The sequence below is a fragment of the Strigops habroptila genome, chromosome 9 (assembly GCF_004027225.2).
Source record: "Strigops habroptila isolate Jane chromosome 9, bStrHab1.2.pri, whole genome shotgun sequence".
NCBI classification, from domain to species: domain Eukaryota; kingdom Metazoa; phylum Chordata; class Aves; order Psittaciformes; family Psittacidae; genus Strigops; species Strigops habroptila.
Genome location: NC_044285.2, coordinates 34,140,124 through 34,164,362, shown reverse-complemented (window position 1 = coordinate 34,164,362; position 24,239 = coordinate 34,140,124). Strand labels below are relative to the sequence as shown.

The window sequence follows — 24,239 nt, the reverse complement described above, 5'->3', positions numbered from 1 at the left end:
TTGAAAGGCACCAGCAAAGGCTTTTGGCTCAACAGCATGGCAATGTCAACATGCAGACACTCTCCCGTCATGAACGCACAGGGTCACAAGCATGCCAACACCACCTGCGGTGGGACAGTGCTGCACACTCATGCCCAGCTGCTCCGCCTAGATTTCAGCAATAAAAACAACTACTACTCTTTGCAACACAAGGGCTTGTTTAGCTGCCTCAACAGTGGTTGAGATTGGTTTCAGTGATTGAGATCAACTGCTTTGAGCAGGCCTGGACAGCCAAAGGACCAAAGGCATGGGGGCAGCAAGAAGACTCACTCATCCGAAGGTCGGAGGACCAGACCATCCACTCACCACCCCAGCTCCCCAGTCGGAAACCAGGCAGCTGCACTGGGGTGCCTCACAGACCCACAGAGATCTTTGGGTAAAGGCCAAGCCACACACATTGCCCAGTCTTGCAGTGTTTTCCTCAAATTGCCCCAGCAGTATGAAGGAATCTCCCCCTTCCCCCAGAATTTGGGGCTGGGACAAGCTTAACTTCTAGGGGTAAGGGATGAGGCTGGGGATGCGGCTCCCTGCCTGGCAAGCAGCCCTGCCTCAGGAGCTGGCTGGCTATGCCCAGCTCTATATCCCCACAGCACAACATCCCACGCGGGGGCAAAGCTAGCCAGGGGCTCCACAGAAGAGCAGCAATTACCTGCACTTAGGTTCTCCGGCTGGGTTTTAACATGCCCGAGTAGGTAGCTCAGTTTCTAAGCCAGAGTACATGATGCCAGCTCTGCTCCTCCAGACAGCAGCAAATACCTTTTTCCAGCCTCCAAAGCATCCAGCAGCATGGGGAAGGCTGTGCTTTGCAGAAGACTTAGGCACTTGGCACCTTCAAAACAAGGTTTCATCAGCTTCGGGGAGCCGGCAGGCCTGAGGTAGGACTGGTGGCACACAGCCAGCACATGAGGGTCCCAGGGTACATCAGCTGGGTCTGAGTCCTTCAGAGCTGCCAGTCCCCATCCCAGTCCACACCACTGGCCTCCACTGGGCAGGAAACACTGCACAGCTTCCTTGGCAGCCAGCACTGTGTTTACCTGCTGGAGGCAGTTAGCAGGTAGCGAGGTGTGCAGGATGGAGGTGGTTCCTCTTCCTCCTTATCTACAGTCACTGCAGACTCCCACCCCCCTCATGCTGCAAGAACAAACATGAGTTGAGCAAAGTTGGTTTCAGAGTTTTATTTCTTTGTACTCTTTAAGCAGGAGTGACTGAAATAGAAACCATGGTGAGTCCCATCAGGGAGAATAATTTGATAAAGACAGGGCAGGCAGTTGCTCCTGCCCCATGCCAACCTGTAAAAACATCAGCCATCACTGTTTAGTAACTAGATGGTTTTCAAACAAGTCCGTGAACAGTGGTGGACTACATGTAACAACATGCCAGTTCATAACAGAAAGCAACTTATGTGTACTTCTTGATTTCATCATATAGGACTAAGACAAAAGCACCACCCATTCCTCGAAGTACATTTGACCATGCACCTTTGAAAAATGCCTTGGAGCCCTCGTCCCGGGCAATCTTCCGCCAGCAGTCAAGGGTGCCTGTGTACATTATGTCAGCTGCAGGAGATAGACAGTGTTAGGAATTGGATGCCCATGACACACAACATCCAGGTTCAAAATGGCCTAAGGTATCCTCCAGCTTCATAACCTCAAGTCCGTCCCATTTCTTGACTGACTTTCTCCAGTATTAGGACATAAGAGCACAAGATTGCCCAGGAGATCCACTGCTGCTACATTAGCCCTAGGAGACACTGGAAGGACCAGTTCGAGCAGAAGGCAGCTACTATTTGCTTCGACACCAACACTTCCAGACCCAAAAGCTACTGCATAATCAGCCAGGCTGTGCCTGCTATCAGGGATGGCTCTTCTTGGCCCAGAGACACTAGTTGGCAACATCTTGGGCAAGTTCTGTTGTTCCTACCCACTGAACATATACCTGACTTGTGCACACCACCTCACAGATATGTTGTGGAGACCAAGCCATCCGTGCGCACCGCCTCAAATCCACTTCTGCAGCCCCTCTCTCATCCCCAGCTTACAAGGGGTGAGGATATCTACACGGCTTGGTGAAAGCCAGGCAACTCTGCCTTCACCTCAGCTCCCACCACCAACTGTTGATTCAGGGATGCCTGATACTTTCTACGCAAGGAGGTAGAAACTTACCTCCTTTCCGGCCAGACTGCATCATCATGCGACGACGGACAGTATCAAAAGGGTATGATGTGAAACCAGCGACAGCGGTGACGGTCTGAGCGATCATCCAGTTGACAATGATGTGGGTGTTCTTTGGGTCTGGGAGCATGCCTGTGGGAGAGAGGTTTTGATGAGAACAGCTGGTGAGCCACCAGCACCTGCCGAAATTCACCATAGGCCTGCTGCAGTCCAGCATCTCCCTTTTCATGCCATTTAGGTCAACCTACCCTTCACAGTGTCGTAGATGCCAAAGTAGGCAGCTCTGTAGATGATGATACCCTGGACAGAGACATTGAAGCCCTGGTACAGGCCCCTGAGGCCATCTGACCGGAAGACTTTGACGAGGCAGTCGCCGAGCCCACTGAACTCCCGGTCAGCCTTGGCTTTGCCCACATCTGCTCCCAGGCGGGTTCGGGCGAAGTCAAGCGGGTAGACGAAGCAGAGGGAGGTAGCGCCGGCAGCACCCCCGGAAGCCAGGTTACCAGCGAAGTACCGCCAGAACTGGGTTCGCTTGTCCACACCGCCCAGGAAGATCTCCTTGTACTTATCCTTGAAGGCAAAGTTGAGGGCCTGGGTGGGGAAGTACCGGATCACATTGGCCAGGTTGCCGCGCCAGAAGGAGAGGATGCCCTGCTCCCGGGGGATGCGCACCACACAGTCGATGATGCCCTTGTAGTGCTTGTCGGCCGAGAGCTGCTTGCTGGCGTGCTGCACCTGCGGGGGGCGAGACACAGCCATCAGCGCCACTGCCCGCGGACCCCCGACCCCGGCACCCCCGTTCTTGCGGCGGCCCCGGCCCTTACCTGCAGCAGCAGCTTCACCCTCTCGATAGGGGCGACGGCGGTCTTGGAGATGGCGGCCGCCACCCCGCCGGTGAGGAAATCCTTGGCGAAGGACAGGGCCGCATCGGTCATGGCGAGAGGCGGTGGGAGCCGAGGTGAAGCGAGGCGAGAGGCGGCGGGAGGCGAGGTGAAGCGAGGCGAGAGGCGGCGCTGCGCCGGCGGATGAAATGGCCGCCTTATATAGGGGCGGCGGCGGACACGTTGGGCGGTTCGCGCCGCCGCGTCCCGCCCACCCATTGGCTGCGGGAGGGGGACGGGGCTGGCGTGGCAACCGCCGGTGCGGCGCGAACCGCCGATGCCCGGCACGGGAGCGCGGCCCGGGCTGCCCTGGCGGGGGCTTGGGTCCCCCCGAGCCTCCCTGCACCGTCTGAGCGCCGTCGAGGAGACAGCCCGGCAGGCAGACCCCCACTGAGAGAACTCTCGTACTGCTACCGCCCTGGGGGGCCCCCACCCCGACACCCTGCCGGTGCTGTCCCCTGCACACAGGATGCTCAGGGAGTCACGGACCTCCAGGCACCGTATGTATTCCCTGAGCTCAGTTGTGAGGAGGTGCTCAGACCTGTACCCCACCATGCATCACCTCCCACCTCTACCGCACCCGAACATCACTTGAGCTACAGCTCATCTACTCCAAAAGCTGCCTCTGCGACAACTGGTTCTTGGTGGTCACACACTGTTTTACACGTCAGTGACCCACTGCTAAAACCCTTTGTTCCAACGCTGTCTTAAATATCTTAGCGTTCTCTTTTTGGGATTTCTCTTGCACAGATGTGATTATACAAAGCAGAGGCTTGGTTGAGAAAAGGTTAGTCAGTGATTTATAAGTCCTAGGAGTACCTTACAATACAAAGGTGTTATTAGCATATCCGAAACAAATTAGAGGTACCTTTTTGACTCACTTGACTCTTAGCAGGTTTGAAGAGCTGATCAGACATTCACACGCACCCATCACTCAATCTTTGAAATCTATGTAGAAATACAATGTTAGCAAAAAACATACAGGTATGCCTGGACAAGGCGAGGGGACTCTATGGAAAGCTGATCCTCCCCAACACAAGTCACATCTCCTTATTCACACATCTCAAATAAGTCTCAGCATTGTCACCTGCATTGTGCAGATGGGGAAACTGAGGCACTGATAAACACAGTCACTAGGCAGGTTGATTAGAGAGCCAAAAGCATGTACAGCCTCAGTGTGATGCATGAGCCACCAGGTCTGCTCTCTACCATCTTAATTTTTGCTATCAACATTTGCATTTCTACTCTGAGGAGAAAACAAGTATGGAGCATCACTGTAGCAGAACTGAGCAAGCTCATTAAGAAAGATACTGCAAGACCTTAGCTGTAGGGTACCTCAGCGTTGAGTTCTAGGTGCAAGGCAGGCCTTGCAGTTATCACAAATCTTTCTGCAAATCTCTCTCCATAGTCACAGACTGTTCCTGCATCAATCTCCAGTGCCTCACCCCGCTGTGACCTGCTCTAACCAAGCAGTTTCTGAGATTTACCTATTTCCACCCAGCAGGGACATAAACAGTACAAAACCACACACAAACCAGCAGGCAATTCCTGTGTGAGCCCAGGCTGCTGCAGCCAGGGCAGGAGCACAGCTGCTGTAATTCACATGTTGCCACAGCCCGAGGCTGGTGGGACATGTCACAGCCTTCCCATGCGGACACAGGGTTTAAGGTTTTCTATCAGGAGGCGCTAGGATGGGGCTGTTCCATAGCTGTTTTTCTACAAAGGAACTGGAGCAATACTGCAGGTCCTCAGCTGTAATACCAAGATGATCTTTTACTGTCCAAAAGCTCACTAGGCTGCTCAGGGGCCTGTCAATTGCATCATCACTGGCAATAACCCAGTGGTCTTGCAGAGAGGTTGCTATCTGCAGAAACCATCTGTGGCTCCTGGATCACAGCAGCTAAACTGGAAAAATCACAACTTGTGTGCACAGCGCTATTCTGCTGGCAAGTTCTGAGCAGCAAAGCAGGCCTGGGTCTGTGCACAGGAACTAAAAAGTAGTTTAATATAAAAATAGAGCTTTAAGAATACCAAAACAACATGACAAGGCTCATGGCTCTGAAATATCCAACACATTTAAGAACTGTAATTTTTCAGGAAATAGAGAGCTTCAGTAAAACTATTTTTCAAAGCCTGAAACAATTCACATATGCACAGTTACAACACAGGAGGAAGGGGGAGGAGATTTTCTAGTATGCACTGAAGTTTTCAAGATTGTCATTCCAGAGTATTACAGTTTGTTTGCACATTACAATTCTCTCTTAGCAAAAACACAGTTGCAGCAGCACATTTTCAGCCAAAAATTCATTCAAAATTTATTATCCTTGACTAAGTCTCAAAAACTGAAGAGGGAATTCTGGAGTGTGACTGAACTGAGACTAATTCTGCATCCACAGAATGCCACATCTACACAGTATCACTAAAAAAAAAAACCAAAAGAAGAAGAGATTTCAGTAGAAACTCTTGCATGTTGTATATATTCTATTTGTAATTTTTGGCTAACTCAGTATTTCAGATTACTTAAAAAAATATCCATTTGAATTTTCTTACTATTTTTAAGATACCATCTATACTCTCACCTCAGTTATCTCGCCGTTCTGCAAGTGGTTTTATCTCAAAATGGCTGTTCTGTATTGTAAAGCACCTAGAGTAACGTAATTTCAAGTTCCAATAGCACAGTGTTTTCACAGTAGTTGCACCTCTCCTCTTCAGTCTATGCTTGCTATTCATATTGCTTGTGTCCGTTCAGCAAATGAGAGACAAGATTTAGTCATTCATGGTACTAAAATCATGCAGTCTGCTGAAACGCTGGTACCTGTAGCTGAGCATGTCTGTCTTCCAAAGTTCCTCAAAAAAGGCAGTGTGTGTATCTGCAATGGACACTCTGATGTCAGTTTTCAAGAGCTGATTTCCTTGGCTCAAAAATTTTCCCTCCGGAGGCGCTTCAATTCTCTCAGTTCTTGTGGCCGTAAACTCTGGTCCACGCCAGGGGTTAACTTGTAATTTAAAGGAGATTCAATATAACCATTTCTGTACAGACAGACCCGCTTGCAGAACTCAAAGGTGCTAAACATAACACCGAAGTATGGGACAATCTGATAAAATAATCAAAAAAAAGCAACATAAGATTAAAAAAGAGGCAATATTAGACTCACTAGTAGCATTTTTAGCTTAGATCTGCTAACAGAACTGTGCTCATTTATATAGTCACTCTCACCTGAAACTAGGCTGGCACCTGCAGCATGCTAAAAGTAGGAGTTTATTATTGGTACATAACTAATTAAAACAAATTTGTGAGGAACAATGTCTGTGCTAGCCTATCACAATTTGTCAAATACCTAAGCAAATCCTAAACAACCTCAGCAAATCCCGGTAGGAAATGTGGGATTTATTCTACATATAAGCAGAGTGTACAATTTTCTTCTTTTGGCTCATGCAGAATCAGCAGCTCTGGTGCCATGTGGCTTTAAACCAGCCAAGGTAGGGCCAGGCGCATGCAGGCCATTACAATCAATCACACTGTCACTCAATTACCACTCATTAGCTGACCCGTAGTGCTCTGTGTAGGTAATCCTCACCACAGCACTATAAAATGTATTTATGTAAAATAAATTACCTTCTGTTTAAGCTACCATGCTTTATTTTATGGCTTCAACTCAGCAAGGGCTGTAGTAACCAATACACATGCATTAACCAGCTGATCCAAAGTACTACTTTTGACTTCTGGGGAAATGGCTTACACAAGTGCAATTTTATTTACAGCTTAGGACAACATGACAAATTACTGGAGCTCACCTGAGAAGTAAAACTTGTTTAGCTGTTGTAAGAGGATCATTTGCAATCCCCCATCTGTAGCCTACCTTGTGTGTTAGCAGCACTCCCTTCTCTGAGGACATGCAAATGAACTTGAAAGTAGTGACATCTAGAAGCCAAGCTTACACTGGGGGAAATATGACCCAAACTGAATTCCAAAGCTAGTTTATAACCTGCCTGAGGTTATACCTGTCACCTATTAAACTGCCGACAAGTACAGAGGCATATCATAAGCTTTAAAACCCCAACTTCCCAAACGTGTGTCTTGATTACTTCAGGATGAAAGCAAGACCTTACCTTGAGCAGACTGGGTGTGAGGCCGCTCCACAGTCCAAGCACACCTTTGTTCTTCACAGTCTGCCGGAAGCAGTCAGCCATGCCAGTAAAATAGACATCAACTGCTCCATAGTGGGGAAGCCAAGGACTCTGGGCCTGTTCAAGAGACACCCAGGGGGGTTTAGAACAAGCAAAGGAAAACCAAAGTAATTAAAATCATTTTCTCCATTCTGGTACATAAGGAATACTTAATGCCAGATTTCAACAGACTGATCTGGATTCCTCCATCAACCCAAGAGTCAGCTATTTTGCCTTGAAGTAAAACTAAAAAGGGGAGGAATTCATTCTCTGATAGGTATAAAAGAGAAAGAGAGCAGTAATTTCACACAGCACTTCCTTTTGTGCCATGTCACTACTGAAATAAGGTGTTTGAGATCACTGGCAGGGGAGCACCTGTGAGGGGGAAGCTTGGGGCTGGCCCCAGATGCCACGCTGCCTTCCTGTAATTCTGATCAAACCAGAAGAGCGTGGGGACTCGACACTGGCTGCTGCGGCTGCATCTACACGGCAGTGAGAAGGGTAACTGTACTATGGGTTGAGTAGCAGCAGCACAGCGGAAACTGAAGTCCATGAAGGGCTGTAGGTGAGCAGTTGATGCCTGTGCTCCTGTTATCTTTGCTACGTGGTCAGTTGATCCAGACTGGTTAAAGTTAGCCTGGGAGCATCCTGAAGGACTGCAGCTACATTTCCAACAGCAGTACAGACAGCATTTGTGCACATAGAAGAAGTGTAGCCTGTCATTTTTAACAGGAAAATCCTTCCTTCATTAATCTCCTACTGTGTTAGCACAGACAGGATAACCTGACCTTGAATAATCCCATCCTCATCCATCTGTGCACATGCAGCCATGGGTTTATTCTGCATCGGCAAATCAGGGTTTCACTCAAACACATGGCAAATGGCACTTCTCAGTCGGAGTGTGTGGGGACCCCAGCACACAGGCTGATCACTTGGATGTACAAGCTGACCACCACAGGGCAGAAGTTTGATAAAAACGGGACTTGTACAGTTCACTGACTGGTGAATACGGGTATCATTATCCCATCATTGATCTGGAACACCATGTGGTGGAGCATTTTTTCCCTCCTTGGCCAGACTAACCTACAGCTTCTCAGAGCTGCTAAGCCTATAACAAGCCTCCTATAAATCAGCAAGTGGTGATGACATTTTCTAGATGCCTCAGCTATAACATTTAAAATACTTGGCAACTTAGATGCTGGAAATGGAAACAGATTAAAACTCATACTCCAAGTAAACAAGGGAAGTTGCTCATCAAATAGTTTTAATGCTGTTGCATCCTCTTCCATTACTGGCAAGTTTACTGCTAAAATATAGAAGCTAACAAAAAACCCCAAGCCCTAAACACTCCCCACACTAACTGCATGGTTTTCTTTAGCTACAAAAAAGTAACATATCACGATTTTTTCCTCACTTTTTTTTTGTGCATGGTTGAAATGCACGTGAAATACTTTTGATGGCAGGTAACAGGTAAAACCATGTGGTTTCCTATATGGACAGGATTTTGGGAGGTGATTTTGGGAAAGCAGCTGTCTGCACTGAGAAAGAAGGCAATAGGCTTCCACTACATCTTAATTTGTTGTCTTCTGGATTTCCTTTAATATGTCCTAGCCCTTTTACCCCAGAAAAGAGTAGGGCTGAGGATTTAATCCATGGTGTTTTACACTTTAAGCAGGAGAGAACAGAAGCATTTGCTTCTCTCTGAACTTTCTCAATAGCATACCTGATTTGTAAGAGAGGGATCACATTTGTGGGGGAGAAAGTATTTCAACTGCTCTACTTGCTTGTCCCCTTTATGTCTTTGTTGGCCTTGCTAACTACATGGGGCTACAGCTGTTTCCTAACTGTGGTGCAAGCTCCCACAGCTTCCTGTTTTAGGATGCAGAGAGGCAGACATTATGGGATTTAACTGTTGTGATTTTACAATATTACAAGCCCTGCCTCTGCAGGTAGTTCAAGGTAACAGAAGTAGCATGATAGCCAAGGGTCATGTACATCTTCACTTACGCTCATTGCTAGAAGGAAGCTCAGCTGTCTGCTTGGCTCTGTTTCTCAAGGGATGTATGGGTTTAAAAAGCAATAGCTAAGTCCAACAGTGACAAGGAGAGAAATAACTTTTCAAGCCTTAACCCATAGTACTTGAGAAACCACTGCATAAAGACTCTCAGGACTGTACTGCAGAAGATGTTGAGTGCTGCAACTGAGACTTCAGGGACCAGTCCCACTAAGAATAGTGATATTAGCACCAGCGATGCTTAGAACAGCAGCTATAGGAGACTTGGATTCAAAACCCTGTTCTGCTTTCTGGACTATTAGCCAGTTTCTACGAGCTTTTTTTGGAAAAGGAAGTAATAGACAGCCAAGCAGTGAAGAGGGACAGGTTTCTAAAATGCTTCAGGAAAGCAGGAATGCTGTTAACATGCAATTCCCCTCCTTTTTAAGTCCCTTTGTGGTTAGGCAGGGCATGACCTGCCAGAATTAACTGCATAAGTTTGACTTAATCCCCTTCATTACTGTATACCTTGCAAAGACACATGTCAAAGGGTTTTGATGACATTTCTCCTGCCTACAACACCAAGACGGGCCACAAGCACGCTGCAGGTTTCAGTAAGATTCTGCATGCAGTAAATACATCCAGAAGATAGTCAAAAAGGAACAGGTAATTCAAACCCCAGATTTCTAATTTGCCCACAGACATTGACCTCTTAAAGAGATTTACTGAAAGATTATTTATAGTAACATTCACCACAGTTACAGACATTTTCAAGGCTTCAGTCTGAGGGGTGCAGTTCGCTTTGCCAGTCTTTCTGCTACACCTATGTTTCTAGGACCTTATACACACCATTTCAGTAACAACTATCCACAGAATCTCAGAATCACCTACTGCAAAAGGAAACCTGAAAACTCTATCAGTGTGTAGCTAAAACTTCAGTATTTTGGAACACATCTAAACAAAGTTAAAATGTATAAATGAAAGAAAAAATAGGAAAGTGTTTCATCTAGCACTGTTTTTAATGAAAAGAAAAAAATAGCTGTGGGTGGTTCTGCAGCATCTAAGCATGTCTACAACAGTGCAACCCTTGCAAGCGCCCTATGGCACCGGAGCCAGAAAATGGAACAAAAAACCAGATCAAACTAGTTTCTCTACCTTTTTTGCAGAAACCTACTACAACACACAATTCAAACAGCTAATCTCATACCAAAAATATCAGGTTTGACAGACATTGCACACCACACACCCTCAAAACAGCTTGAATTCCTTTCTTTTGACGCCCCTTGACACTATGGGCTGCTGCATGGAAAACTGTTTGTTACGAACATTTCTAAAAACTTCCTGCCCACCTCCCCTCAGTTAAGGCTGTCTCATGCTGCAGAAGGCTGGAGATGCTGGAGATACAGTACAGCTCACTGCGCTGCCAAGAGTGCCAAGTTGTTAGTCATAGTGGTAATGGGACTAAATTGCTAATCTTTTTACCTCTGATGGATGATGGCTTCTCTAAATGATTAAAGCACATCAAATGCAGAATCAGCTCTATCTGCTCTCTCACAAACACCATTTTTCAGTATCCAGAGGCCACCAAGTCTACTAAGTCAGCGATACATCCGCAAAGTTAGAACTGTTCTATTTCTACAATCGAAACCCTACAGAGAGATGGGTATAAAAAAACCCCAAAACCACAATTACCTGCACTCACTTTTTTATATAAACAGATTATTTAAACAAGTGTGAAGTATCATGATAAAACTGAAGTTAATTGTTACCTGAAGACTCTTTAGACACCATCTCTCCCATTGTCTCCATTACGAGGTGACTGCCAGAACAACATTTTGGGAACTAATCTCACAGACCCCTATAATGGTTTCCCCTCCAATGACCTCCCCCAGTCCCTCTGATCCTCCTAGGACTGAAGGATTGATATAGTTCACTACAGCTGCAGTGGGAACCATGCTCATCAAAAGATCAATCACTTGAATCTTCCCAAGGCTCAGAGCAGCCATACAGGGACCAAGCAGAGACCACCAGCCCAGGGTGAGGCCGCTTGAGCCTGAGCCCCGTGCAGATTAAAAATTCCCACCTGCACTTTAGGACACTTCGGTTTGCAGCTATGTGAATTTACGTGTATCAGAGACTATTTGGAAACACTTCCCTCTCAATTCATGTACTTTCTCCAAATTCCCTGATTCTAAAGGTTGTTGGTACCAGGGTTTCTTATTTATTTTTTAAGCATGCAGTACTGTTGACACAGTGTATGAAAGATCAACTCACAGTGAATAGCTGCCATAGGTGGTATGCTACCCTGATAGTAGATACAGTAAAATGGCTTATTTATGTATTTTCAACAGATTGAGGTGTCCTACACTTCTGATCAATTAAAAAAAAAGAGTACAGGAAGGCACTTTACAACACAGTTCAAGAGTTCACATTCTTAATCTGGAAGCTAAAATAAGAAGTCTTTGCAGTCTGGGTTAATAAGGACACATTCAACAGGCAAGTGTAACTGTAGTTCAAAGGAAACTGAAGGACAAGGACTGCAGTTTTCATTCAAGCTAATGCCACTAACAGTCAACAGAAATTTTGCTCAAGTGAAGGCTGAATGCTTGAAAGAGTATTTAATTCCATTCATAAGAAAGGATTAAAATGTAAATAAGTATTAATATTGGGGGGAAAAGCATGTATTCACTTGGGCTAATCACTCCTTCTTCCTGGAGGACAGTCTTACTTGGTAGTCGTTTTTGTGTCAGTGGTTTGATAAAGCTGATTTCACCCCTGGCTAAAGTCCACCCAAAGGTATCCAGGTATGTAGGAAGGTAACAATGACAGGCTATCAGGAGGCAACGGGTTCCAAAGCAGCACTGCAGCACAGCTGACCTCCAGCTTCCTGCACTCCAGGAACATGTTGTCCTTTCCTCTGTACCTGAACTGGGGCCAAAGCATCTCATCTTTCTGAGATCAGTGGCACCAAATGAGCCAAACTGTTCACGGCTTTCTCAGAAGTTTGACTTTTGGCTTGAAATGTGTTATTGCCAGGCTGTTGTACCCTGAGGCTTCATGGCAGGTTGCAGAATCCCTCCTCTGCTGCTAAGCTTCCCCTGCTAACACCTGCGGTATGACAAAATCTTTGCTATGGAACACAGAGGCCTTTTTCCTCAAGGTAGAGCAAACCCTTTACATGGGCACCTCTGGATGGTTTCTGAATGCCTCCCGGCGGTTCAGCTCAATCCCTACAAGCTGGTGCACCATTTTCATGCATATTAGCACTGGTTTATTTAATGCAAACCTTTGGGCAGACTAGTTTGGCCCCACACTTCACACAGTGAATAGCAACACTAGGATCTCCTGCTGTCTGTGTAAGCACTGAGGAGAAAATTAACATTTTACAGGACTGTGACTTTACAGAGGTTATCTTTCCATTGGCCTTATGTAGATGAGGTAAGGAATTACACCAAATCAAAAAAATACATAAAAGAAGAGTGACCACGAAGTTTTAGCTCCTGTTTATGGAATATTTTGCATAATCAATTGCCTTACATGTCACAGGCACATCATTCTAAGCGCAGACAAATGGATACAAGGCTCTCCTGTGTAACTGGTCAAAAGTACTCATGTTAGAGGTGACAGTGATAGCTGTCACTCTGGAGACATTACTGTCTCCCTGCTGAAAATTACAGCTGCAGCACTTGTGTGCACAGCAGCACACCCTAACCCATGTCAGGCTGTCAGCTGGGCGAGCTTATTGAGTTTAAAAAGGTGGGCTGAGTTAACCCATCTCATTTGCCCCAAAGCAGATTAAAGAGCTCTCACTCCCACTACGCTGATCAAGGGCTGTGGAGGCTATAGGAGGCCGATGGCTGTGCTCAGCTGGCACTATAGTCTAGGACTGGGGCCATGGTGGCCACTTCGGTGTCTGGAAAAAAATCATTCAGAGAGAACTGCATTCTGCCCTCCCGCAGACCTCCTGCACTTCAGACAGGTACAGTGTGTTTTCCTACTTTTCTTTGGCAGACTACTATGCTGCAGCGCTAAGCTACTGCTGTAATCCACCTTAGAGCGAGTATTACATACTTAGCACCACAGCTCCTTGGATGAACAGGGTTAAAGACTACTAGGCACAACACGAGCTGTCACAAGGCAGACCTGGCTGTAGATCAGCCCAGTTCTGCTTCCGGTTCTTGATTTATGATTTTTCCCTCTTATCCATGCTTTCCACTGGCTCTGTCCAGTGTTTCAGCTTCACAAGGCAGGCAATCTTCGTGATTCTCTCCTGTGAAAGTCTGGAGATCTAAGGGCAATGCTTCTGAGGTTGGTTCAGATGCACTGAAGCCGATCTAAGCTGTTACAGAATGCAAAGCCCGTGTTACGCTCAATACCTTTTTCCAGGCATTGTCTCAACTATTTACTGGACCAAGTACTTCCCAAAGCAGTAGGGCACTATTCTGCAACAGCCTGAGAAAGTGGTACAAAATATCTTTATAGCAACATCAACAAAACAATAGAAATTGCTGGTAGCTCAAAGCATTTAGGCACAGGGAAAAAAGAGAAGGAAGGAAGGGATTTATCAAACCCAGAATGACATGCATTACCTATTCACTAATAAGTACCACCCAGGGCATGGGATCCTGGCTGATGCCTGAATGGCAACAGCAAGAAGAAAGGGAGTGTGAGATCATAGGGAGAATTAAGAACACAACTTGCACTGCAGCCTCCCCCTCAGGTGAACTACTCTTGGAGAGTCGTCTCAATCTGTGCACTTGTTTTCACAAGACTTGAAGGAAGTTACTGCTGCTGAAACCTCCACTCCTCTGTCAACTTCAGCTGAAGTTGGACAGCAGGATCAAAATTTACCGGGACAGACAGCTAGCAACTATAGAAGCTTTACTTCCACAAGAAATCAGGCTAGAAGCTCATTTGCTTCCACACTATGGAATTTGCCAGTCTGTGGTCAAACGGCTCAACCTCTGAAATTTTCAAGGCTCAGGCTCCCATGCTGTTCACTATTAAAGGGTCTCCCTGCACAAAGTCTCAGAGCACGTATGCTTTTGAGATGTCGTGTGAACCACATGACCCAAAAAGCATTTCTTATTTTTAAACAGGGTCATGACTCCAGTAACTTTCATATTCCCAGCTGACAAGAACACAGATCTGACAAACAGCAGTGACACCACAGCTTGAGAGCTTTCAGAGACTGCCATGCCAGCACCAGTGGCCATCTCCAATAACAGAGCGCTCTTTGCAAATTACTCATGTTTAAGCAACACAGGAGCACTATCTCCTCATTTCAGCAGGAAGATGTTCTAAAGAACATGTAGCATTTTCCTTTCCAAAGCTTTGTTTATAACCCAGCCACAGGGTTCTTGCTAGACTGACTTTTACCATGCGAGGAACACAGCGGATGATTTTTAAATAAATACTTGAATAACAGTACTGCTTAAAAAGAGACTTCTGTATCTCCTTTAACTGACTTCAGACTAGAAATGTGCCAGTGGGGCACAAGATTGCATTTACTTTGAACAGGCTACCTCATGAAGGGAATGACTGCTTAGTTTTCTCCAGGTTACTAAGAAATCATAGCATTTACACCATTTACAACAGATTTTACAAATCCAAAGAACCAAAAAAAAACAACCCCTCTGACAAAACCCCCAAAATACATTGCAGAGTTATAGGCAGCTGAGGCCTAACTGATTCACTTTTGCCACTGAAAAGAGGCCACTTCATGGGTAATGCATGGCAACAGTCTACACTACCCAAGAACAGTGAGTCTGTTTGCTTATGGCAGTGGAGGGAATTCAAAGCCTGGATTTTAAAACAGAAAGATCACTACTGAGCAATGCTTTCCCCAGAGAGATGTCCTCACAACTTGAGGATGCTGTGCAGTCAACACCATGACTGTGTTGAATCCTGCAGTATACTAAAAGTATGCTTATTTTATATTACAAGGAGTTGATGGTAAAGCTATACCTTAGGAGCATTTAATGATAAAGGAGAGTTTCCAACAAGTTTTAGTCAAACAAATTAAAACAAATCATACCATCAAAATACGGGGACAGGACCGAACTTGTGCAAACCACGCAAAGTTTGTTCATGTAAGCAGGAGGAGTAACCGTACATCGACGGAGTATCTGTGAAACTTCAGGGTCATCTTTGTGCATTTTCTCTAACAAAACTACTGAAGTCACAGGTTAATTTGGAAGGAAGGCTGAGAAGTGCCAGCCAGGGGTATCTGAGCCTACCTCTGGGGCTCATGTGCACAGAGGGAAGTGCCAAACTTGGGTATTACATTTGCTCTGACTGTTTCCATGTTTGCAGGTTTTCAATTCTACACATAGCCTGGGATCAGTGTCATTCTAATAATAATCTTCCGTATGGCATGCAACAGCTCTATATTAATCTTCCCATACTGAAATGCCAAAGCTCAGTCCAATATGCACTTAGGAAGGACATCATAGGCAAAAAAGATGATGTGGGAAGTGGAAACATATTATCAGTGCTTCCCTTAGACCCAGGCTCATTCATAGGCAGGTATTGCCCTGGTTAAGGTAAAAGAATAAATAAAGTGTTCTTGTATGCAACTCTGCAAGGTAAAAGTACAGTACTTTAATATTTCTTAAATACTGGATCTAACAAAGAATATGATATTACAAGGATTATGAGGTAAGGAAGGAAAGCCAAGAATAACAGTCAAAGATATAAATAAAGATCAGTAAGTCTTTGTTCAGAAACTGATGTAGCACAAGAGTGAGTCGGGAAAGCATTTGATATAGATATGCCTCTGAATAACCCTTTCTTTCACTAACCCCCTTCTACAGATGCACAACAAAAGCCATATTTCCATGCTGAAACATGCATACAGTACCTCTTAATTCTCTAACATGCCCATCAGGAGCAAAGTGAAAAAAGGAAGATAAAGGAATAAAATTAGGATAAGCAGGACATGGAGGACTCACATATTCAGTAAGACTCACTCATATTAATTAACATTTCTTATAAGAAAAACATTCAAGTATATTCAGCAAACACAGCATCTTTGTTAAAAAAAACCCACCCTAAACATGATAAAGATAATTCTAATAGCAGAGGGGGAAGAAGCCATGGTTACAGAGCAAATCTGATATCAAAATCATCACCAAAACACAGAGGAAGAATCGTTCACTGACAATTCCTACTCCCACAGATGTCAGTGACAGAAGCTGCCAATGTCAGAAGTGTAGGATTCAGAGATGTAAAATGAGAAAGGATGAATCAACATTATTACAACTGAGATTAACCTTATCCTTCCTCCCTGTGAGAACAGTTCAAGCATTGGCTAGATGAGAAGATAGATGGAGCTAACTCTTCCAAGACTGCCTAGCATGTCAGGTCTGAACTGGATGTTCTGGTCTCAGGCTTGTACTCCATCACAGAATCAGAAGACAGCTTATGTCCTAGTTTTTCAGTTTTTGAAGCTCCTGAGACCACCTTACAACTCCCTGGTTCCCCACCACCAATGGGTTCACTGGAAAAGTTATCTCTGGCAAGATACTACCTATGTCAGATCAGTGGGACAGAAGGGAAGGAAAAGGAATCTGATGCTGACCTCTGCAATGTGCTGGGTTCCTCTTCATAGATGAAACCAGTGTTCACTGCTTCAAAACAAAGCCAGTATTTCCCTACACACACTGCAGAGCACTCACAGCAGCCCTGGGGGCAGCCAAGGATTTGGTACTCTCCTCTTTCCACCAGCTAGAAAGTTGAATCACTGAATGGAGGCTGATCAGAATACGACGTCTGAGAAAAACTGCGATTGGAAATATCTGCTCCCCTTTTTCCTACAGAATGCTAAAATGTCCGGAAGCTATTTTTTCCCTTCTTTATTCTCCCCCTTTCTAGGTCCCTTTGCACGACATCTTTTCTGGTGATGTCCTAGACATTTCTCTCTTCTGACCACCACCCTGCAAACTGAACAGGCCAGCAAGTAAGCACAAAGCAGAAATGATCCCTCCAAAGCTGGGCCATACCCTGGTGCTAACTGTGAAAAACAAACCTCTTGGATGATTTTACATGAGTTCGTCTTAGTATCGGCTTGAGTGTGATTAACAGCTCTTTTTTTTGGAAAAGCCTCTGTGACTTATGTTCAGGAACCAAACAAATTATGGGCTTTCACACATAGGCAGCTAGTTCTTCTGAAACACCTTTGCCTTCTCCCATGCCTTCAGAATAAATCACCGAACAGGAGGTGTTTCCCTAAGCTTGGAAAATCACTATTCAGCCATTTCAATGCACCTATGAGAAAAAAGGTCCTCTCTGTTGTTGGGCCTTTTTCCACCCGAACTATTTTTAGCATATCCACTTCCTACATATTTAGACAATAAATCCAGTTCCCTTCTTATTTCTAGAAGTGCCAATCAGATGTTTTAAGCATCCTTTTGGTGAAAGAGTACAGCCTAGTGGCAGGAAAATGAAAGATGGGCCTGTTCTGCTTCTTTACTTGCCTGTCAAGACAAAGCTTGACACAGAACTTAATATCACACCAGTTACAAATGAAAGTTACTTTTGAAGTGATTACAAAAACTGAATGTTCCACTAACTGATACACTGACAGAAAATATTAAAGGGGAAACAGAACAACAAATTAATTTCTTTATTTTTTAGGGCAACAGTATTGGTGTGAGCTTAAGGATATAAAGAAAAAGAGGACTTGTAAGGAGCAACTGGTTTTCTTAGACCCACTGAAACAGCTGGAAAAAACAATCAAATTTTCATGTTGACAATCTCTTTTTCACCTGAGACATTTTATGAGATACCTGATGAAAGGGCTCAGCTTAAAGCTTCACTTCTGGACACACGAGCTGATCTAATAAAAGACATTACTTCTCCAGCTGAGGTCCTCTGTTTCAAGATTGAGAGAGTGCAACTGAGCCTCCTGTGCCACTGGATCTGAACCCTGTCTGAAAAAGGGAACCTGGGGAGCAGGAGAGGGCAATTGACAGTTTCACTGACCTTTTGCTAGCTTGCGATTTACCAACCAGGCCTTACTTGATGAAGGGGACAGGGACCTATATAATGTTGCCACACTGAATGACTGGGTTTTTTTGGGTTGTTGTGTTTTGGGGTTTTTTTGTTAGCTTTTGTTTGTTTTGATTTTAATAAGATCACAAAAGTTTCCCATAAATCTGCAGTCCCATGAACTAGGCTGAAAGAACAAACTGATATGCTCCAGCCAGAGAGCCACCAGATGATGACAGCTATTCACTGACACTCTACTGATGAAATTTTAACGAAAAGTCAACAGCATCAAATGAATTATGTCAGTGAGATGGAAGCTCTGTGTGTGTGGTTGTTTTGGGTTTTTGTTTGTTTGTTTTGGGGGGTTTTGTTCTTTGTTTGGGTTTTTTAGATCATTGCTAGTAAACTTCCAGGAGAAAGGATCAGCAACATAATATAAAATGATATAGTAACTCTCATGTTGCTGATGTTCCAGGAAAGCAGCAGCACCAGCAACTGGGAAGTGACTTGTTGACAAGAAGAGTTAGAAATAAGAAAAGGATAGTTCTGACCCTTCAGACTTAATACCTGCTGTGCAAGTTTCTTGTGACTGCCAGTACTAAGTCAGGCATAAATGGCAACACAAAGGCTTTGAAAATGACATGGATCTTACTCATCCTGCCTACCACTAAAGGGACTGAATTCCTGCATTTGACTGAAGGTTTTCCGATTATGAACTGTGAGAATTTAATGGAATTGCTATGAAAAAGAAATTAAATAAAGCTGAAGACACAGACCCTGAGAGCATACATATATCCCATGATAGTACTTGAGCCCATCTTAAAAGTATAACAACACACTTGTAACAATGATTTTCAGACTTAAACCAAACCAAACCAAACTCAAATTAAAACACAATCAATCTAAAAGAAAGTCTCTGTAGCCTAATGGTAAGAGAAATACGGTGGCACTCATGGTCATCTGGCTAGTCTTGTCCAAAGTGCCTGCAACGAAACCTGTAACCAAGTACTAGTAACATGAATGCTCTGTACCTGCATCTTCCTCTTGACAGTCTCGAAGGGGAAGGAAAGTGTCTGTGCCACAGCAGCTGCTACACAGCCATTTATGAAGTTCTGAAGAGGAGTGAAATGAACGATGGGTTCTTGCCAGATTTTGTCCAGATTGATGTAAACAAAGAATGAGCCAGCAGAAAATGGGACAGCACCTAGAAAGCAAACCAGACAGGTTTATAGCAACACACTGTACACTAAGAAAACAGAGCTGCTCATCACATAACCTAGAAAGATAGGATGAGTTTGCTGACAGTTTGGACCCCACATTGCTCAAACCCAATCAATATTTTTGAAGAACTTTACTTTTTAGGCACAGGCTTACCACCAAACACCCATATTGTAGCATCTAGATGTGCTGATAGGGTCATATATTTACATATTAAAATGCATATGTTGTCAGAATTATTAACTGCCTTAGTCTCATGACAGGTCAGCTCTTTCACCAGGTTTCTCTTTTGGGACAAGCTCTTTCTCCAGTCCAACCCAACCCTGGCAGCTGTACAGGTACACGGAGTGGCCTCTTCAGTCAAGCTGATCAGGGATACTTCTGTCCTCTTTTGTTTGTTTCATGGTCTCATCAATTTTATAATGGAATTATACATTATTGTTGTTTTTATTATTATTATTTTATAACGTCATATTGTGGAAAAGTGGACTCAAAGTTAAATGGCATTTTTAAAAGCTATGGAGGGTAAAAAAATTAAGAAGTCATTTCATATAAAGAGAGAATATCACTAATCATCACTTTCCACATCAGTTATACATTACTGCTCATACTGGTTTCACTGAACAGCCAGGGAGACACTCTCACACATAGACAGGAATTAGGAACACTCTGTGTGTGTATTTATTTATTTTAAGAGTTGAATGGTGTAAATCTTGCATCGGAGAACAACTAGATCATCTATAAAAGAAGGAAAAGAGTATTTTGTAGAATACTTAACCATAAATAAAATGCTATGTACTTGATCATGATTTGAAATAATAAAGCTGCAGCAATCGCTATTGTTGTGCCTTGCAAACCTTTCTGTAGAAGGCTACAGAAAAACATTACTATTTGTTTTTGAAAACAAGTGAGCAAACGAACACACTACGTAGGTGCACTAAACCATGTGCAATGGGGTGATCTTTCCCCATTGTTATTTTACCTAATATAGCTGGTGAAACGCCACGGTAGAGTGCAAGGAGTCCTTCTTGGTGATAAATTTTATAAAAAGCATGAATAATTCCTTCATAAGATGGTTCCAGTCGGTTCTGCACAATGAGCCTTGTTTTAATCACATCCGTGGGGTAAGTCACGATGGTTGCAACCATGCCAGCCAGGCTTCCTGCCATGATGGCTCTCCAGTGGGAAATGTGACCCAACTCATCCGTGAAAAGTATAACAAGTCTAGAGTAAACACATAAAAGAGGTACTGTTAGTGACAGTACGAACACAATACATGAAAAATTAAGGTAGATTATTCTTGATGTAATTGTTCTTCTGCCCACAAGCCCCTTCAGCAGCAGGACTCGAAACTTTAACATGTATTTCACCTAAGACCTTGCTATATATAACCCCACACAAGCATCAGAACCCCTGTGAAACAGAATATGTGAGTGGGCAAACATAAGCAGTCCAAAAAACATGCCTCAGAGCCCAAAGAGAACTTGTGTAAGTCCACGCTGCATAGAAGTGCAGAAATGAAAAAGTTACAGTTAGTAACTAAGTCAGGGACTGGAATATATAATTCTACAAATGCAATCTGCTTTGATTTTACTGAGCTAAAATACTTCCAGTACCTGAAAGAGCTTTTTCAGAGGCAGCTTGCCTAGCTCTACCTGCACCGCACTTCTCAGCACAGACTAAGCTCACATACCTCGAGCTGTGGTGCTGTGCTGGAGGTCCAGAGCACCAATCCAACAATGAAAAAAACCTTCAAAGATAGAATTTGTTTGCTTTGTAAGAGAATTTTAAAGTCATTTTTGACCACAGAATCCTCATTTATATTTCCATCCACAGGATCAAAGTTATCATGACGTAAAGCATGTCTGCAAGAAATTGTCTGATCATCAGAGACATTGGTACAAACACCCAGTCGAAGCTATTATGTATGAAGAAATACATAGATAACGTCATCACAGGCCTTCTGAGAACAACCGAACCTTTCTCTGTTGCTTACGTTGGGACAGAAAGGTCCACAGGGATACTTCATTAGAGAAGACATGTCATGGCACTATCACGCTCAGGAGGTTAAATCTAAATCTGAAATCTTGAAATTGAAGCACAGAGTTTTAAAGGCCAACCTACAACTCACACATTTGTGACACCCGGAAGGACTTCCCTGTGTACACAGAGCACTCCTACATCAGGGAGAAGTGTCATTGGGGGCAGCAAGAAACAAGTAAAAAGACTTGAGAGGACAATCTTAGCTGGAGGTAAAGAAACTTATCATTCTATTTTAGAAGCATTAACTAAACTGCCTAAACAGCAGACTTACATTTAAAGAACACAGTGTTACCATGTCCAAACCAAAATAATTTGCAATATTTACAAGTCATTGCTTGCTCAGTTGATGTTTTTTCATCACATAATCATGCATTTTCTTTCTACTGCATGACAGATCCCTGCATCTACTTGTCTCGTGCCCTGGAGACAGCCCAGCACAGAAAGACTAGCCAAGCAGAAGCGAAAGGACGTAAACTTCTCTTTTCCTTCGTGTCTTGTACAGCCCCTAAAGCAACACAGCCAGATTTTCCTGTGTGTGCACAGATGCGCAGGGAGGCTGCTGGGCTGTCTCTGGGCTCTACCCAGATAACACTGAAAACTGCCACGGAAAGAGCGAGTATGTGCACAGTAACCACAGAGGGAGTGCAGCCATGTAAGTTACCATGCAGCATTTCTCTTTTTGTTTCCTGCCTTTATATACACCATTTTCCCACTAGAAAATACAGCCCCCCCCCCTCCCCAATCCACAAATAATATATGAAGAAATATGCTTAGGCAGCTTTTATTTAATTTTCTGGTAGCCTACTTCCATTTGTAGGACAAAAAAGAACACCCAGTGCAAACCAGAGATAAACTATATCCTTGTGAAGGATCTACACTGTTTCAAGCTGAATAAATAAAGTTAGCTATTTTGCTCAAGATCAACTGTTTACACAGGTACAACACCCTGGCTCTTCTGGGAACTTTATATCACTGTTTCTGCCCTCCTACTGCCACGATGCCCCCTCCCTTGTTTGACCACCACACACATTACAGGCAGAAGGACACAATGAAGCTGCCCAGTTCCAAGGTCGCTTCATCTGTCACTTCCCGAGAGGCGCTGGCAGAGCGGGGAGGACAACTCCTGCTCCGGCAGCTGAACGACAAACCCGCAGCGTCAGCCTGGGTGAGAGCCGCAGCGCGCCGGATTGGCCAGCACAGGCTGAGACCACGCTTCTCCCCACCCAGCACGGCCCACCAACCGGAATAACCCATCGCCCAGCTGGGCAGAAATGTCAAGTGCATTCCGTACACACAGCTGGCCTGAATTCAAAACAAAACAAAACAAGAAGTGGCAAAACATGCTGGTGCGTGCCAACAGTCAGGCACTCCTTTCACAGACTGAGAGATACCGGCAGCAAAAGGGAATCCTAGGAAACAGCACGGATTGGCAGAGCTCAGCCAGCACTGCTCCATGTTGATCCTGCTGCATTCCTTCCAGTGTTTACCCCAATTTGTCTGTGTATTATTGAAAACAAGGTCTTAAAAGCAAGTAATGCTACATATCAACTTCAAACCAAAAAAAATTTGCATAACAGCCCCTGCATAACTGGTAAGAAGATTTAAATAATAGTTTTGTTATTTTTTTTAATAGAGACAATATAAATACTTGAGAGCATATAAACAAATAGAATAAATTGTTGCAAAGAGCAGCCGTCTCCGTCGCAGTTGTGACTGTAACTTCATTTCTGAAGGAATGCGGCTGCACACAAGAGATTTAACAGACTATCCACCTTTCACCTTTTGAAGAACACTTATGACTTTATAAGCAATTGCTGGCGTATTACCAGGCCCTAAGAATTGCTACGTGCTGAATAAACTAAACAAGTTATTACCCGGAGTACGCACCTCTGGGGTGAGAGGACACACAACTGGTTAGCCACCCTTCTGACAGAGATACCTAAGAGCCCCTACGGACGAAGCTCTCCCTTTTCCACCCCCTCTTCTGCAACAGCAACGAAAGGCGGGAGGTCGCAGCCCTCCCCGCGGAGACCCCTCCCGGCCCGGGCCGGGGCCGCTCGCTTACCGGCGGGAGGCGGCGAGCTGCAGCGCGCTGTAGGGGAAGAGGCGCAGGCATGCGGTGAGGTTCCCCTTCCAGAGCGCCCGCACGCCCTCGGCGCGGCAGAGGCTCGGCCCGGCGCGGCGCAGCCCCCGCCGGCAGTGCCAGGTGCCCACCTGCGCCAGCACCGTCAGCAGCTCCAGCGGCGCCGTCAGGCTGAGGCTCACCGCGCCCGCCAGCGCGGCGCAGCCCAGCCGCTGCACGGCCGTCACTCGCGCGTCCCGCCGCCAGGTGGCCATGGCCAGCGGGCCGCACCGGACCGGACCGGACCGCGGCGGAGCCGCTCCGCTCGGCGCGGCGGCGGCGCCCGGCCCGGCCCGGCGGGCGCGGCCAGCGCGGGGGGCGGTGCCGGCAGCTCGGGCGCGGTGAGGCGAGGCCCCGCCCCGAGCGCGCTGTCCGTCTGTCTGGAGGCGGAAGGGAAAGACAGGCCCGGTCCGGCTTGTACAGGGGCCTCCTCGCGTCCTTTCCTCCGGCCCAGCGCTGCCACCAGGGAGCGCCCCGTCCTTCGTGGCGGCTGGCGCCCAGGCGGTCAGCTGGCGCGGGCAGGGTGCTGCGGGCCCGTAAGCCTCGGGCCTGGGCGGCAGCAGCATGGAGCAGAGCCGCAGTGCTCGCTGCTCCTGCGTGCATTCAGACTCACA

At 45.4% G+C, this 24,239-nt stretch overlaps 2 protein-coding genes across 5 annotated transcripts; both read right to left on the bottom strand.

The window, feature by feature from the left end:
• Nucleotides 1–1,199: 1,199 nt before the first annotated feature.
• Nucleotides 1,200–4,041, bottom strand: SLC25A5 (solute carrier family 25 member 5). 2 transcript variants are annotated; one of them, XM_032920175.1, is made up of 5 exons: nucleotides 3,973–4,041; nucleotides 3,035–3,223; nucleotides 2,459–2,945; nucleotides 2,202–2,342; nucleotides 1,200–1,595 (listed from the first exon to the last, which is right to left on the bottom strand). In XM_032920175.1, the coding sequence occupies exons 1-5, from the start codon at nucleotides 4,006–4,008 to the stop codon at nucleotides 1,438–1,440; spliced, it is 1,011 nt and encodes a 336-aa protein (XP_032776066.1). In that variant the 5' UTR covers nucleotides 4,009–4,041; the 3' UTR covers nucleotides 1,200–1,437. The 2 variants fall into 2 exon arrangements, with proteins under 2 accessions (XP_032776066.1, XP_030353986.1); XM_030498126.1 differs by lacking the exon at nucleotides 3,973–4,041 and having other exon boundaries at nucleotides 3,035–3,959.
• On the bottom strand, nucleotides 3,869–23,948 carry SLC25A43 (solute carrier family 25 member 43). 3 transcript variants are annotated; one of them, XR_004389984.1, is made up of 6 exons: nucleotides 23,569–23,935; nucleotides 20,443–20,684; nucleotides 19,274–19,446; nucleotides 7,202–7,336; nucleotides 5,671–6,186; nucleotides 3,869–4,039 (listed from the first exon to the last, which is right to left on the bottom strand). XR_004389984.1 is itself a non-coding variant. In XM_030498129.1 (5 exons), exons 1-5 carry the CDS (start codon nucleotides 23,838–23,840, stop codon nucleotides 6,010–6,012), a joined length of 999 nt encoding a protein of 332 aa, XP_030353989.1. In that variant the 5' UTR covers nucleotides 23,841–23,948; the 3' UTR covers nucleotides 5,074–6,009. The 3 variants fall into 3 exon arrangements, 2 of the variants coding, with proteins under 2 accessions (XP_030353989.1, XP_030353990.1); XM_030498129.1 differs by lacking the exon at nucleotides 3,869–4,039 and having other exon boundaries at nucleotides 5,074–6,186; nucleotides 23,569–23,948; XM_030498130.2 differs by lacking the exon at nucleotides 3,869–4,039 and having other exon boundaries at nucleotides 5,074–6,087.
• Nucleotides 23,949–24,239: the final 291 nt, after the last annotated feature.